This window comes from Gallinula chloropus (assembly GCF_964237585.1).
Source record: "Gallinula chloropus genome assembly, chromosome: 7".
Lineage (NCBI taxonomy): Eukaryota > Metazoa > Chordata > Aves > Gruiformes > Rallidae > Gallinula > Gallinula chloropus.
Window position 1 is genome coordinate 17,787,913 of NC_140092.1, and position 15,280 is coordinate 17,803,192.

The 15,280-nt window shown below is 36.6% G+C and overlaps 1 protein-coding gene across 3 annotated transcripts in view; it reads left to right on the forward strand.

Annotated features, from left to right (window-relative positions):
• The window catches only part of FIP1L1 (factor interacting with PAPOLA and CPSF1), a 43,057-nt gene that overhangs the window by 2,711 nt on the left and 25,066 nt on the right, over positions 1 to 15,280 (forward strand). For 2 of the 3 annotated variants that reach the window (XM_084266979.1, XM_084266980.1), the window contains exons 3-9: positions 601 to 658; positions 4,009 to 4,112; positions 6,314 to 6,375; positions 6,576 to 6,683; positions 7,827 to 7,957; positions 8,243 to 8,311; positions 10,632 to 10,741. In XM_084266979.1, the coding sequence (XP_084123105.1) occupies positions 601 to 658; positions 4,009 to 4,112; positions 6,314 to 6,375; positions 6,576 to 6,683; positions 7,827 to 7,957; positions 8,243 to 8,311; positions 10,632 to 10,741 (642 nt within the window). The remainder of the gene's footprint in view (positions 1 to 600; positions 659 to 4,008; positions 4,113 to 6,313; positions 6,376 to 6,575; positions 6,684 to 7,826; positions 7,958 to 8,242; positions 8,312 to 10,631; positions 10,742 to 15,280) is intronic. The other variant, XM_084266981.1, reaches the window with a different exon arrangement.

Sequence of the window (15,280 nt, forward strand, 5' to 3'; positions counted from 1 at the left end):
AGTGGGTAAGCCCAGTGAGACAGCTCCTTTGCATGGATTTGACAGTGCTGGTTGTTTTAGACAGGCTGTTGGTTTTAACATTTTTACTGTTTTCAGTCTCCAGTTCCAATAGAATTGAATCCATCACTGAATTGTAGCTACTCCATACGGTGGGAGAGAATTTCACAATGCAGATGTGGGAATTTTGATTCAGTGCAACATTACCTGTGTGATTTACATGGTTTTTTCCATTATGCCTTTGAAAAGCGTCAGACTGGAGGGGGAGAAAACCCAAAAGCTGGTGCTCTCCCTTCATATATTTTGAAAGATTTCATTTTGATTTCAAAAGAGGATCCAGGTTTAGTCAGTTATTACTTCCAACTACTCTACAAACATCCAGATAGTGTGATAGCTAAATATTATCCCACTAATATTAAGTTGTATTTGTCTAGAACGTTTTTTATGAAGTTGATTTATTTTCAATTAATGCAGAAGATAGCTGGAGCTTTGTCTCTTCTCTGCAATGATGTAGCAAGGCTTTTTTAATTGTTAGGTGATACATGTGCAGTAATATGTATATAAATGCCTACTTTCATCTTTCCCTGTTTGTTTTTGTTTAAGTGCTCCACCCCCACCTGGAAGTGAAGAGGAAGCTGCTGAAAATGGCGTTGTGAAAACGGTAGTTTTAAATGTGTTTTTGAAATACTGCTTTAATTTGGTTTGGTTTATCGGGTTTTCTTAATTTGGTTTATAATTAAATGAATTAGTGTGTAAGTGTATGCCTGTGATTTATTTTTTTTTAATATTCTGATAAGTGGTAGATGCTATCAACAGAAACTCTGTAGAGCCAGTGCTTCGAGACAGCTGTCTCTTCTCAAAGACATCCTGTTCAAAATGACTCTCTACTTTTCTTAACTGATAGGAAAATAAAATCCTCTGATGTTTTTTCTTTGAATGTGATAATCAGCATTTGCAGAACTGTGTGAAAGTGTGGATCAAGAGTTGAGTTACGCATGTCTTTCAGAGGCAACATAACAGACTTCAGTGTGTCTTACAACTTTGGTGTTGTGTGATGAAGGGAAGGACCAGAAAATGAAATTTGCAGTTGTGATGATGATAAAAGGCCTCAGTTTACTATGAAAGGGGGCAGTTTAGATCCGTTCTGTGAAAAAAATTCTACTTTTCCTTCACTGGGATTCTTACAAGAATTCTCTTAACGTGATGCAGAAACTGTTACCATGATATTTGTGCAAGTTTTAATTCAGGGCTGGCCTCACTCAAAAGTTTATCTTTTTTCAGTAAGTCTGATACTTTATTTATGAAAGATACCACAACTTATTTAAAGTTGGTAGAGAGAAACATCTTACAAAAAAGTTAGAAAACTTATTTCAGTTGTTTAAACTGAAAAGCTCTTTATTTTCAGTGCACCAAAGGCTTTTTGTGCTGATGCTAATACTGTAAGTGGGCAGTAGATCTAATATGTTAGGTACAAGGAGACGATAGTATACTTTTTTGGATTTGCTGATTTTAAAGTATTTCTGAAATTCCTAATTGGTGCAGTTTCCTTGTACTTGCATATCTTTGTATTTTTCATCTAAATAAAGCCAAGCATTGTTAGGATACCATTAGAACATCTCCAGAAAATTGAGAACTTCATGGTGAAAGGTGCACATGCTCAGCAGCAACCTAGAAAATGGATGGTGTTCAAGTTGGTTGAATAAGAAAAGGTGAATATTTCTATGAGGAGGGAACTAAAAGTCATTGTTTATAGGTGAAATTAGTTTTGGTTGAAAAGGTAGATGCTCCAGATAAAATTTTATTTTCTCTGATACGTTTATAATGGTTCTCTACCATGTGGTGGGTTGGCTGGTGTTGGAGAGAGTGGTGAACTTGTTCTTTTCAGCAGTGAGGCCTTGAAAGTCTGTTTTCTGTCTTCAGATGTCATTTACAGAATAACCAAACTGATCTAGAGTTCCCCTTTCCCCCTTGGTTAGACTCTTAATTGTTATGTAAATTATACTGGTGGTGTATGGATGAACTGTGCTCCAACATCTTCTCTTCTGTGCACCTGATTATTTTTGTCTAGTTTATGTACCAGGCACCTTAACAGGCAGTATAGTATATAAGGGCAGAGCTCAGCTGTGCTTGGATAACTGCAGGTCACCTGGGCAGAATCAACTTGGTTCTGGTATGCTCAGCCTCTTGCTGAGGGATTCAAGAAGTATGTGAGGGTGAGCTGGTTGATCAAGTTCAGTTGGATTCCACAAAGATTTTAAGAAGTTCCTCACCAAAGGATTTTAAGAAAGCTAAGTAGCTATAGGATGAGTCTCACATGGATAATTGTGATGTGTAAAAGATAGAATAATAGAGGGGAGAAATAAAGGTTCAGTTTTCATGGTGAAAGAACGTCACCTCCAGTGGGGATTATCTCAACTGCTGTGTGTAACCTGTGTTGTTTAATGTGTTTGTTGGTTACTTGGAAAAGGGGTAAGTTGTGCGGTCAGGAGTTTTCTGATGTTACAAAGTTATTCAAGATAGTAAAAGCAAGAACTGTCTGTGAAGAGCTGACTGGCTAATAAATGGCTATTGAAATTTTGTATAGAAAAAGAACAGTGATGTTCATGGGAGGAAAAAACAGGTTTACAAATAAAATGGTGTTTTCTGAGCTGTTTGTTACCATTCAAGAGGGATGCAGTAAGATATGTTGAAAGATACATGAAATTGACAGTTAAGAGCTACTCTGGAGTCTAAAAAGCAGTTAAGCCTCGGGATGTAGCAGAAATGATTTAATAGAGAACAAAATACCATTATACTATTAATTCAGGGTTCATGTTGCACCATGAATTCTGTGTGATCTTCTGTTCCCCTCACATTGTAAAGTCTTTAATTCAGCTGAAAAAACTTGAGAGAAGAAAAGCATCAAGAGTCAGCAAGGTAGCTTCCATAGAAGGAGTGGCTGAGTAGGTAGAGACTTCAGGGCAGGCTATGGATGTGGAGGATGTGATAGAGTCTTAACAAAATCATGTATGGAGACTATAAATAAGAATTGACTCCTCACAGTCGCTTCCATATGAGAACTGTGACTGTGAAATGAAAGTCATAGGATGGGATGAAAACAAATGATTGAGGTTGGATCTTCATGCAGTAGACGGTTCTGTGGAACTTGCCAAAGAGAATGTTGCTGCTGGGAGTTCACGAGTCCAAGGGAAGTCTGGGCAAGTACTTTAGAGAAAGATCCATTGGGGGTTACTAGATAGATAAACCATAACTGGCTTAGGAAAAGCCCTGAGCTGATAATAATCAGCAGCTAAAAGTGTTTTAGGGAGGAGCATCATATGTGCTTGCACTGGTTTAATCTCCTCTGTGGCCTCTGTGAGGAGAAGACCAAAATAAGAATTGGACAAACCCAAAACAGTGGACTAGATTAACTTTTGGTATGAACTGGCATGACACTTTTATCTTCCATCACCTTTGATGCTGTGGGACAGAAGAGCATGCAGTGTACTCTTTTATCTGTTTTTTTTTCAGTCTGTTTGCCGAAAAATCTCAAGAATGTACAAAGCTTGCTGATGTCTAGGAACTGAACAGATTTCTCTTGAAGTGCAGTGCTCATCTACAACTGGAAAAACATTTCTTTGAGTTACTCTGGATATATAATTGAGGATGGCAAGAAGCTAGTTGTGCATATCTTTTAAGTTCTTTCCTGACTGATGGAACAATGTAGAGGGAAGAAGGGTATTAGATAGTGGAAACTGTGTCATGCTTATTTAGGACATGTCATGTTTCAGAAACAGTTTTGTGTTAAAGATACTTCTCTATTTTGATCCAAATGCTTCAGATACTTGTAGCATTTTAGCAGTGGAGCCTCCTAAATTTACTGTTAATGCTACTCAGTTCTGAGGCCCAGGAAAAGGAAGATTTTCTTCTTTCAAAGATTCTAGAAGAGATAGGGTTAGTTTTTCCAGTTAGTTTTTCCAGTTAAAGGTAAGTGACTGCTTTTTGTCTAAGCAATAACTTTTTCTTTCGTAGAAGGTGGCAGAGGCTGAGGATGACAGTGATAGTGATAGTGATGATGATGAAGATGATGTTCAAGTCACCATAGGGGATATTAAAACAGGAGCACCACAGTTTGGGTAAGTTATTTTCAACTGGGGGAACTTTCAAGATTACATTTAATTACTAATTCAAGCTCTTCAGTACTTGTCAGGGTCAATTCATATGCATAGTTAATCTCAATTTAGTGTTTATTTCAGCTCTTTAACAGTGCTTTTAATGATACAGTGACTTGAAAACGAAGTGAAATGCAATCAATTCTTAAAGGAAGAGCTGTTGTACAAGTTAAATTTTGTTCTCAGATTTTAGGAAATAATTTTATTAGGTTTGTAAAGTAGAGAGTTGTTTTTTGTTATGGAATGGTTATCTTACATAGCTTTTTTAAGGTTGTTATTGTGAGTGAGGACAGTATTTTTGTTGCAAATGGTAGAGTGCTAAGCACAGAGAACGTGAGAAGCATTTGCTCTTGATCCTGCTTGTAGTGGATAGAGTTCTAATTAGGCCACTATAGTTTTAATTCCTATTGATGTTCACAAATAAAATTTTAATGTACTTCAGGATGAAGCTGCCAGTCTCTGGAGATAATTTCTCAAGATCGTGGTTTAGGCATTTATACCATACAATACATTTTTTGCTACTGTTATTGCCCCATATTCTTTATTCTCTTGAGAAAGAGCTTGTTTTTCATTGAATACTTCTGAACAGTGTTAATTTTACCGCAAATTATGAAATATTTTATTATATGGAAATTTTCTGAGGGAAGGGGTTTGCTTGTTTGTCTTGGCAATCCTAATGTTTTTATGCTTGTTAAAACCAGAGTTACTAGGGTGTTGTTTCTTAATAGAATTGTGACAGGTCTGCAGGTAGGTCTGTTCTGCATACATCTTCTTGTGTTCTTAACTTTAGAATGCAGGTCAATCACTGAGTTTTGAAACATAATATTTTTAAACTTTTGGTATTTCATATCCTAAACTAACTATGCAAATCAATGTAATATAAAAAATAGCAATTCTTTCAGTTCTATATTTGTCTGGTTTCAGTAACTTGCAGTGTGCTTGTGGTGTAGGCAGTGACCTCAAATTTTGTGAGGCCAGAGCAAAACTAGATTTATATTCTTGGTGGATTTGCTGATTCTCATTGTTTTCTGTATTTATGGAAAAAGCAGATGATCCTAAATCTAATTAGAATAGAAAGTTCGATGTAGAAATGGTTGTTTTCTGAAAAAAACTTATTACTGAGCAAATTGGGCAGAAAGTTCGTGGAAGGACAGTAATCTAAAACAGATTCAACATTGCTGTTCATTTTAACTTTGGTATGACAAGTTCCTTTTATAGGATTAAGCGATTTTTCATGTAGTAGCCAACTGCTGTTTAAAAAAGAAGGTGAGATGTGTTTGACAAAGTCATGCATAAATAGAGAGTGGCAGATCAGAGGGTTAAATGTTTTGTGTCAGTTTTGCACTGTTGTAGCACATCAGTGGAAACTAAAATGGCATGAACACAGTACTGTAAACCATACACTGCCTTCTAATTATATGCTAATCTCATTGTGTGTACGGGTTGTTACCACTTGTGAGGAAACGCTGCGTTGCACGCAAACGGTGGCAAAAAGCTTAATGTTCCAAATGAACGCTACTGTAATTGCTAAGGTGGTTAAATCCATTCGGTGTCTAGATTCTAGTGTGTTTTTATGAACAAAGCACCTGAGTATTTTAGAAAGTGAAATGTTCCCTGCTTTTCTGGTGTTCAGGAGGATGGGTGATTGCTAGGAGTGCATTGAAACAGCCAGCCTTTCAGTTACTGTAGAGAAATGCTGGTATTTCTCCTGTACAGATTAAATGGAATAATTATGAAAAGGGAAAAGGGTCTGTCTAAACCCTTCCTTTTCTTTTTTTTTTTTTTTAATTTTGTCTTTACTCTAATCCCGAGTATCATCTATATCCCTAAATGAACTGCATTTTTCCTTTCTCTCCTCTTCTGGTTCTGTCCATTCTTGTTTCTATCAAGGTCTTTATGCTTTCAACTCAGGAAGAGTGACTGGGACTTGCTTCACAACTGTTTATTAGTTGGAGAAGTTGCTACTGAGCATAGAAAGGTACACTCTCTTCCTCCTAGGCTGATCTCTTTACTTTTACAGTTTTACCAGCTTGGAAAGCTAGAGATTCAGGATGGCGATTGAGCCTGGGTCCAGTTTGTTTCTGGATCTAGCTAACTCTTGTTTTGTTTTTTCTTCTGTTTGAAGAGCTTTCTCTGACTAATTAAGTTTTATTAATTTCTTTAAGTTATGGAGCAGCACCCGTGAATCTCAATATTAAGGCAGGAGGACGAGCTTATGCATCTTCAGGTGAGAAAATCTGGACAGTAATATTAGTAAAATGCAAAAAAAAAAAAGTTTGCTTCTTTTGGGTGAAAGAAATAATTTTCACTTTCAAAACTTCTTCATAAATTTAAATCTGACCTTTTATTTCTATTTCAAGTCTGTTTTACAACAGTTAAAACTCAATTTGGTAGAGAGGGTTGTAACTTTCTAACTTGTCTTCACAGGTGCAAAAGTGAAAGGAGTGGATCTAGATGCACCAGGCAGTATCAATGGTGTGCCACTTCTGGAAGTAGATTTAGATTCTTTTGAAGATAAACCCTGGAGAAAGCCAGGTAATTCTCTGGTATACTTTGGCTGATATGTAGCTATTATTTTAATAATAATTCATGTTTACTGCATGTGCATGTTACCTACCCTATAGCTAGAAGATACTGTACGGTACAACTTGGCAAAAGCAGCTGAATTACTCGCTGCATTTGTCCTGTGCCACAGAGTGTGTGGGTGCTCAGTGTGTCTGAGTCTACGTCCTGCACGTATGTCAGGAAAAAGAGACTTTGAGACATGCCCTGTATTTTTTTTTAATACGTGTATATCCTGAATTGTCCTTGGAAATCTGTTTCTGTGGAAATTACTGCTATTGGTCTGTGCTATAGGAGAGAAGATAAAACAGAATGGAAAATCGTTAGCAGGTTTGAGCATGAAGGATGGTGAAACATAGCTGCTTGTTCTTCTTTGTGGTCATGCAGAGATGTCTGTAAGCTTTAAAGAAGAAGCTTATGGATCATGTGGGCTTTCCATAAGTCTCCTGTGTGTATTGTCTGCCTGGCTCAGATGATATTAGCCAGACTTGTCTACCACTGGTGTTGGTTGGTTGGGTTTTTGTTTTTTAACGGCAGTACATCCTGCTGCTGTGTAGCTTTTCCTACGGTTTGTATTTTGCTTTGGCAATGCAGAAGTGGAAAAAAAGAAGCCTTCGATAATATTCTGGTGATTGAACTGTTAGCTGTTAGAAATCTATTTAGTGTATTTGAGTTATGTCTGGTGTCTCTCTCAAAAAAGAGAGCACCTTTGGCCTCAGATGAAACTATGAGTCAAAATGAGATAGGTTGTCGAATACAGAAGAAGCGAAAAGGAGGGGGTGGTTCTTCACTGAATGTACAGCAAACCTGTAGGTCTTGCATTTATCCTATTGTAAAGGTACAGGGAATGTAATATTCTGTAAATATGTGTTTTTGATTCTGAGACAGGATGCTAGGCACGATACTCTTTCTGACTAAATTTTAATGTTTTTATAGTCTTAGTCATGAATACTCTGTTTACTGATGTAAGACTGCATTGTACATGCCAGTAATAAGTTCTTAGATCAATACCTGATGTGTTTTGATGTTATAATTAGAGGTGTATGTGTGTTCAGTGAAGAAAAAAAAAAGACAAACTTTGTAATGTCCTAAAAACCTCTGTTTTTTCTTTTAAAGGGGCTGATCTTTCTGATTATTTCAACTATGGGTTCAATGAAGATACCTGGAAAGCTTACTGTGAAAAACAGAAGAGAATACGAATGGGTCTTGAAATTTTACCAGTTACCTCAACCACAAATAAAATTACGGTAATTAGTACCACTTTTGTGGTGTTCTAAATGTTGGTTTTCCCCCAGTAAAGCTGTTTGTGTGTCATAAGCTTGTTCTGCCCAGTTGAGTGTGTTTGTTAAAAGAGCTTGCACCCGCCTCCCCACCCTGAGCCTAGAGTGTAACTGTGTTGCTTCACTGGCAATTTGTGTGGATAGTGTGACAGACTAGCTGCAGCTAGATTGCATCTGTACCGTTATTCAGATTGTGGCCCATCTCTTAAGAGTTGTGCGGTATCTTAATGGGCAATGTGTTATTTAACTTAGGCTGAAGACAAGGCTATGGAAGTAAGACCAAGTGCAGAGATTCTCGATGGCAGATATCATCTTTTTAAGGTGAATTTTAGTAAATTTTTGTTGGTTGCTCTTATTTTTATTGAGAATTGCTTCCCGTGCCACCACAGGCTGATAGAAGAACAACTGAAATGGATGTGGCCATTGTTTCAAACTCATCTTACACCAGGGACTTTCTGCATATGTCACAAAATGGTGATTAAAAAGTGTTGCTTTGTTCGTCACCCCTCTGTAAGCATGTGAATTAGTGGTCTGGGGGACTAAGAAATTTCCCAGTGAAACTAGTTTTTCTTTATGTGATGGTTTATTTTGATTTGGAGTGCATTTGTTTGTGCAGATTAAAGAATCTGTGCAGATGTGCTGGAGAAGCTTTTGTAGATTATGGCATGTTTATTTTTCCTGTGACCTTGTAGCTCTTACTGTGTTCTGTAACACTTACCCTTGGCAACTCTGAGATGTGAAAATCAATTGTAATTTCTGTTGTCCTTTTGGGTCTAAATGACAAGAAGTCAAGTGATATATAATAATTTCCCATTTGGAAATGCTGATTCTTATGATCTATATGACAGGATTTATCTTAAGCATTGAACGCTTTTTTCAACTTCTCATTTTCTCATTTACTCTTTTATTTAATACTAAAGTTGAAATTAAAACACAGAGTTTATTAGTTTTGCTTATTTTCAATATGCAGTCACTTTTGTTCTTGAACTCTTATTAAACTGGCTTGCAACTGTTGCTCTCTTCTGCATACTCTGTGACAGAAGTTGCAGTTGCAGGCAGGTATTTTTGTTTCCCCTTCTATGTTACTTGAGGATATCCAATAATTTTGATTTTTATTTTAGCAAGAACAGATCAGAAACTCTCCAGGGCTTTTTGTCTTCCTCAATTATCCTTATAATAATATTGTGGAATGGTGGAAATGGTGGGCAATGGGAGTTACAGTTTGCAGCTGACTACACTCTCAAACTTCTCTAACTGTTGTCATGAAGGAAGAAGGATAAGTACTCCAACCCAAACCTTCCCCTGTTTCTAGCCCTGTATTAACCCTCTGGAGGTCCAGTGATCAAATAGTACAGATAATAATTGTGTTGTAAGAGTCTGAAGTAAGGGTTTGTCATGTGTTTTGCAAGGAGTTTATATACAATTATTAAATAATTTCATTAACTTTTTTCCACACCTCTGGAAGAAAGGAAGTCTCATGTAACTTGTATGGTATGTTTGGATTAATCTTCTGTAATGGGCAAGACTTTGTCTCCTACACTTTCCAATTACTCATAAATTAATAGGAGGCATATAGGTTTTTCAGATAAATACTTAAACCAAACCTATTCAGTTTTGGGGCTTGTTTTGGTTGGTTTTTGTGTTTTCTTCACATTTCTGGATGCTAAAATTTAATTAAACTTTTAGCAAATTTTAACTATTTATGTGAATTGTTGTGAGTTTGGGAACCCGGTGCCAGTGTTTAGAAGTGAGGTTCTGCAAAAGCTTACAAGTTCACTTCCCTGCAAGAAGCTGTGAGATCACAGTCTGTATGAAGTTACATAATAACTGAGCTAGCTATGTAGTGTAGCTTTGTGGTTGGTGCAGTGGGATTGTCTTTAAAAGCTGTATCAGTACAGGTTTGTCCTTAATGTTATCTTGTGGAGGCTTTTCTTCTGTGTATAATGTGCTGCTGAAGTCGAACAATACTTGAAGTAGTTGTACCAAAGGTCTTGCATAGCTTTAATAATATGTCTGTAGAATTTTGCAGTACTTTAGAAAGAACACTATGGTTTTGAAGTATTCCATCTGAACTAATGAAAAAGCTTTTAAAGTTTGACTAACCCTAAGTAAGAGGTGACTTCCTGGTATGAATCAGAAATTAAGAAGTTAGTTGATCTCATGGACAGAAAGGCAGATAGAGACTGCACTCAGTTTCTTGTTTCATGTCTGGTTGGGTAGGTAGCAGACTTGTTAGAGCTCTCTGTTGTTGAGGTTATGAAGAAATGGTTTTTGTACTCATTCGCTTCTTTTAAAGTAAGATACTAATTTGTTCCTACTAAAGGAAAATAATTTTGATCTGTTCACATCCAAATGCTTGGAAAATAAATTTAAAAACTTATGTAATCTTATGTAATAATTGATCTTATTTAATCTTATGTAATAAGTTGTTCTCTGGTATATTTTGCCTTAGATATGTTAAACACAGTACTTAACTCTGTATTTTATAAGTTTATATTATTTTTCCTAGCTGTGCAGAGGTGACTTTTTTTTAAAAACTGATTGAAATTAGACTTTCTTTTTGTGTTGGCTGTGTGCTATGTTTAGTGTTGAGGCTACTACACTTCTGAGGTTAAACTAATGATGAAATATTATTTTGAAGGTACAGCAGGGCAGAACTGGAAATTTGGAGAAAGAGTTGGCAGTGCAGTCAACCAAAGCTGATTTCGCATCTCCTCCTGCCTTATTCAAATCAGGAATTCCAGCAAACAGGTCAGTCAGACAATTGTCTAACTCAAGACCAAAAAACTTTTTACACTGTTACCTTTATGCATTTGAAGTTCATTATTTTTGTAGGAAAAAAAAAAGGAAAATATGTTTCTATAACAGGTAGAAATGAGGGGAAGAATGATCTTGATTGCTTCTATCCTTCAATCACCATTACACATGAATGCTCTGCTACCCTTCATGGCTAATGGGGAAAGAGCCAGTAGAATGAAAAAACAGCAGGACCAAATAACAGTGCAGCTATAAAAATCCAGGGGTTGATGTACAATGCCATGGCTTTTGTTTAGAATTAGATTGGCCAACAAAATGGTTTTAGCTGCTGTCTTTATTGGTATGAGCTAACACTCCTTTTCAGTTATACAAGACAGACGGTTTTGACTTCAACAACTAGAAGGATTCCTAGAACCCAGTCTTTTTCCTGCAAGGTAGCTTTAGCTAAAGTATATTTTACTCTATTTAAAATAAGGGAAATTATTTCCTTGCTAGGGTTTCTTCCCCTCCTCCCTGCCCCAGGCTTTAGTAAGTTCTGCCCTTTATATCTAAGCTACTGCTGTGTGATTCCTGGCACTCAGTTTAGGATGAATCCATGCTTTTACTTCAGTTATTGAGTGATGCCATTCAGGAGTGTTGCTTCTGTGCAAATTATAAACCATTGTATTACAAACAATGGCTAGAGAGGTAGAGCAAGTTTCATCAACAGTTACAGATTAGCATCTTGGACTTCAGCTGTGTGTCTGTAAGTACCTTGGCTAATTCAGAGGCACTCCAGTTCAATTACTCCATCCCTAAAGAAACAGTTCAACACCCAAATATATTTCTCTTGGGTGGAAAAAAAAATCTTGCTTGATACTCTGGCTTGCATTTGTTTTTCAATCCTAGCGTATTCCTCCTGGTAACCTAGTTTATATGCTTTATTTTTAGTAGATCTTATGGGAGTTTTGATTTTACTTTGTTTAAGAAGTAGTAAAAGTCTGCCAAACTTTGTGCAGCCCTGTATTTTTTTTCACTTTTCTTTCTGAATTGCTTCTGATGTGTCATGTTCCTGTAACAAGAGTTCCCAAAATTGAATCAGAGGCTAAAGGATTCCATATCTATACCCAGTGCAGATTTTGTTACAGGATTTCAATTCTTAAAGCATCTCATTGATTGACGATGATTTCTAAAATACTTTAGAAAGTAGTAGAAACTAGACAAGGACATAGAAATGTAACCAAGCTTAAAATTGTGGAAAAAAATTACATTGAATAAATTCCGTGATTCTGAAAAATTTACATTTGTTGTGGGAAAGCCTAATACAGTGAGATCATACATGTGCCTGGTGTAGGCTTTGTAAATAAAATCTTTGTTGTATGCTCTATCTAGGATAAATCTATTTTACCACAGATGTCTTTATACAATGTTTTTATGTGATACTTTTTTTGGTTTCCTGCCTGAAATTAGCAGTCTTTAGTTGAAGTGACCATCTGTCTGATTGTTAAAGGTTTAAAGTTAGCATATTGGTTGTTAATCAAAGCTTTCCTGAGATATGCCTGTTTTCTCTGGGAACTGAGTTTCCCTCAGCAAAGTTTGGGAACCCTGTAAATGTGAAGCCAGTAAGTGAAGTTGGTCTGTTGCATAAATAAAGAGGAAACAAAATGGCAATATTTCCAGTTGTATCACTTGTGTATTTCAGTAGATGGAGTAAGTTTGTTTATATACACTTAGTGTGAATGCTGTAAGTGTTACAGTAGCAAAATGGAGTTTCTTCCTATTTATTATTGGATACAATTTGGATACATTTGCTTACCATGAATTCTTGTGTGAAGAAGTTTTTCTGCCAAGTGCTCAGAAGAGGTTTGAGAGAAAATTGTATGCTGAAAGTAGCTCAGTGAATGAGTATGTCTTAACTGTATAGATTATATATATTTCACTTGAATGACTTCTCCAAAGAACAGCTACTATTTTCGGTACATAAACTCCTCTATTACTAATTTCTATATAACCCAGGGATTGGGGTTTTTGAGGTTTTTTAAATTTAGTTAAAGAACGAATTTTAGATAGGCAAAAATCTTTTGGTAATTTCTTTGATAATCTTAAATAATTGTCTTTATGCCAGTGAGTCACTTGCTACAGCTTTGTTGTAGTTTACAAAATTGAAACAAAATTACTGTTTACCAGCAAGTAAAAGTTGCTACTTCACTAGAATTGGAGCCTAAAAGTTTAATTCAAAGAAAAATTCAGTGCTTGTTCACATGATGTGTCTGTGTAAGAAATTTTGCTTGAATTTGTGAACAGTGATGGTGTGAATCATAGCTGAGCTATTAGTTGTTTAGTGACACACGAACCTCATCTTGATTTTGTGATATTTAAGGCAGTCAAATAGCATAAAGGGTTACGTAACCCTCAAGGAGGAATTAGAGCATGATGGAAATGGTTTGGTAAATGCACGCGATAAACAATGTGGTATAAAATGGGAAATTCTCTAGAGGTAGTTACTGGAAGAATCATTGTGTGTATAGTCACAGTTAAGGTAAAAACCTGAAGGAATCTCTTTTGAGTGTAGTGCTGTCTAGAACACGAGAAGATTTGACCTCTCTCAACCAGCCAGGCCATAGAGGTACCCTACTGTTTTAGGCCAGTGCTTTTCCTTATGCCATTCTTGATCAAAGACTGAGGTACTATTTTCTTCAGTAGCAGGAGGGATAAGCATAAGCTTCATTTACAAGCTTTATACAAAACATGGTATTGTCTCATTCCAGTAATACCTAGAATAGCTCTCCATCACAGAACCTTCTTCTGTCAGAAGCTCTTAGGTTTTGAACATCCATTTATGCTTTATCAGTTATTACAAAAGAGTACATTACTCTAAATTAGAGTTACTTAAAAAAATTTTTTTAGAGAAATTAGCCTGTCATTTCTCTGTGCTTGGGCCCTTCTGTAAACAGTTTTTATAGAAAATGGGTTTGCATAGGTCATTACTGTGAAAAAATACGTTTCTTGTGCTTTGTGAACTAGCCTTGCAAGAGTGAATGATGAAAACTCAGATATTATTTCAAAAGCATGTCTGTTGTGTATATGAATAATATCTGTATTAAAGTAATTTGCTTGTTAATTTTACCTGTCAATGATGAGTGACCCCCACAAAGTTGAAGCTGTCCTCGAGAGGAGGAAAATAAAGCATAAAATGCATAAGCAAGACAAGAAGGAACACAACATACTAAATATAGTTTTTACAGTATACTGTGATTCTGTAATTCTTAGACTAGACTGTAAGTCTAGCGAGTAAATGTGGCATGCAGTAGTTAGACTGTTTCTGAATTCTGAGAAGGAGGGGGCAAAAAGCAGTCATTATTTATATTACTTGTGGTGGCGATAAGTGATTTCTGAAGCTTTGAGTTTGAAAAATAGTTGGGTTTTTTTACCTTCTTCCCCACTCCCTCCTCTCTTTGCTCTGTAGAACCTGAATAAACTCAGCTTGCCTAATGAGATTGAGATATCTTTCTGAATTAAATCTCCTTGGAGGGTGGTATTAATAGTGCAAATAGCTCGTAAATAACTACTCTCTAATTAGAGTGGAATCACTCACTGAGTTGCTGGAATGTTCCTTTCAAGCTACACTTTGTATGAACTCAGCCGCGGGTTCATGTGTGTCCCACACGTGTGGATTGCCTTTTTATGTCTGGGTGTATCCATTGGGAATGCATCTGTATCCCAGGTGCCCTGATCATGTAAGGGACACACCAGGCCCTTTCTTTTCTTTGTGTGCATCACGAAGACAGAAACCTGGTAATACTGCTTAACATCTTACTGCCAAGCTAAGTAACAGCTGGGGAGGCTTTGGCATTTCCCCACGTGCCAACTGACTATGACTGAATCAAGATCCGAGGTTTCAGGTTTGCCCCTTTTACAAAACTGCTGAACTGTTAAACTTCAGATGTCTCTTTTTGCCTTTGTGAAGATCATGTTTTTGACAGTGGTGTCATCCACTGCTGCGTTTGCAAGTGAACATCTGCTTTGTCATGTGCAATTTAAAGCTCTTCTGGTGGAGTACTTAATGAAATCATTATTGCAGTCATGGAAATAGAGAATTTGTCAAGTTCAAGGTAGGATGGCAGATTCCTGAACTCATCTATTAAATCTCTTGGCAGCTGTTGGGAAGAACAATGGACAAACCACCACAAAATATAAAAAGTTAGAAAGCACCAGCTGAGTGAGAATGAGCAAACATAGATGTGTTATTCAGACTCTAAATTAAGTGAAAGCCTGGTTCATTTCACTGAAGTTGATATCTGGGAACTAACTGGTAGCCTAGATTTGCTTCCTTTGATAACGTAGTGTTGAATTTGGGCTGCTTCCCAAGCCAAAATAAGTATTTTTGTAGTATGGTTGATACATACATCACTTTAATGCTCAGTACGCTTGCATTAGTGTCCATTGCCTGTGTTTTCAGTTCTGGTTCAAATTGTTGCTGGCAGTGTGCAAACAGCACAAGAGAGGGAGTCTTAATTTGAAGTACATCACTCCCTAATGGAAGCCCTGTGAAAC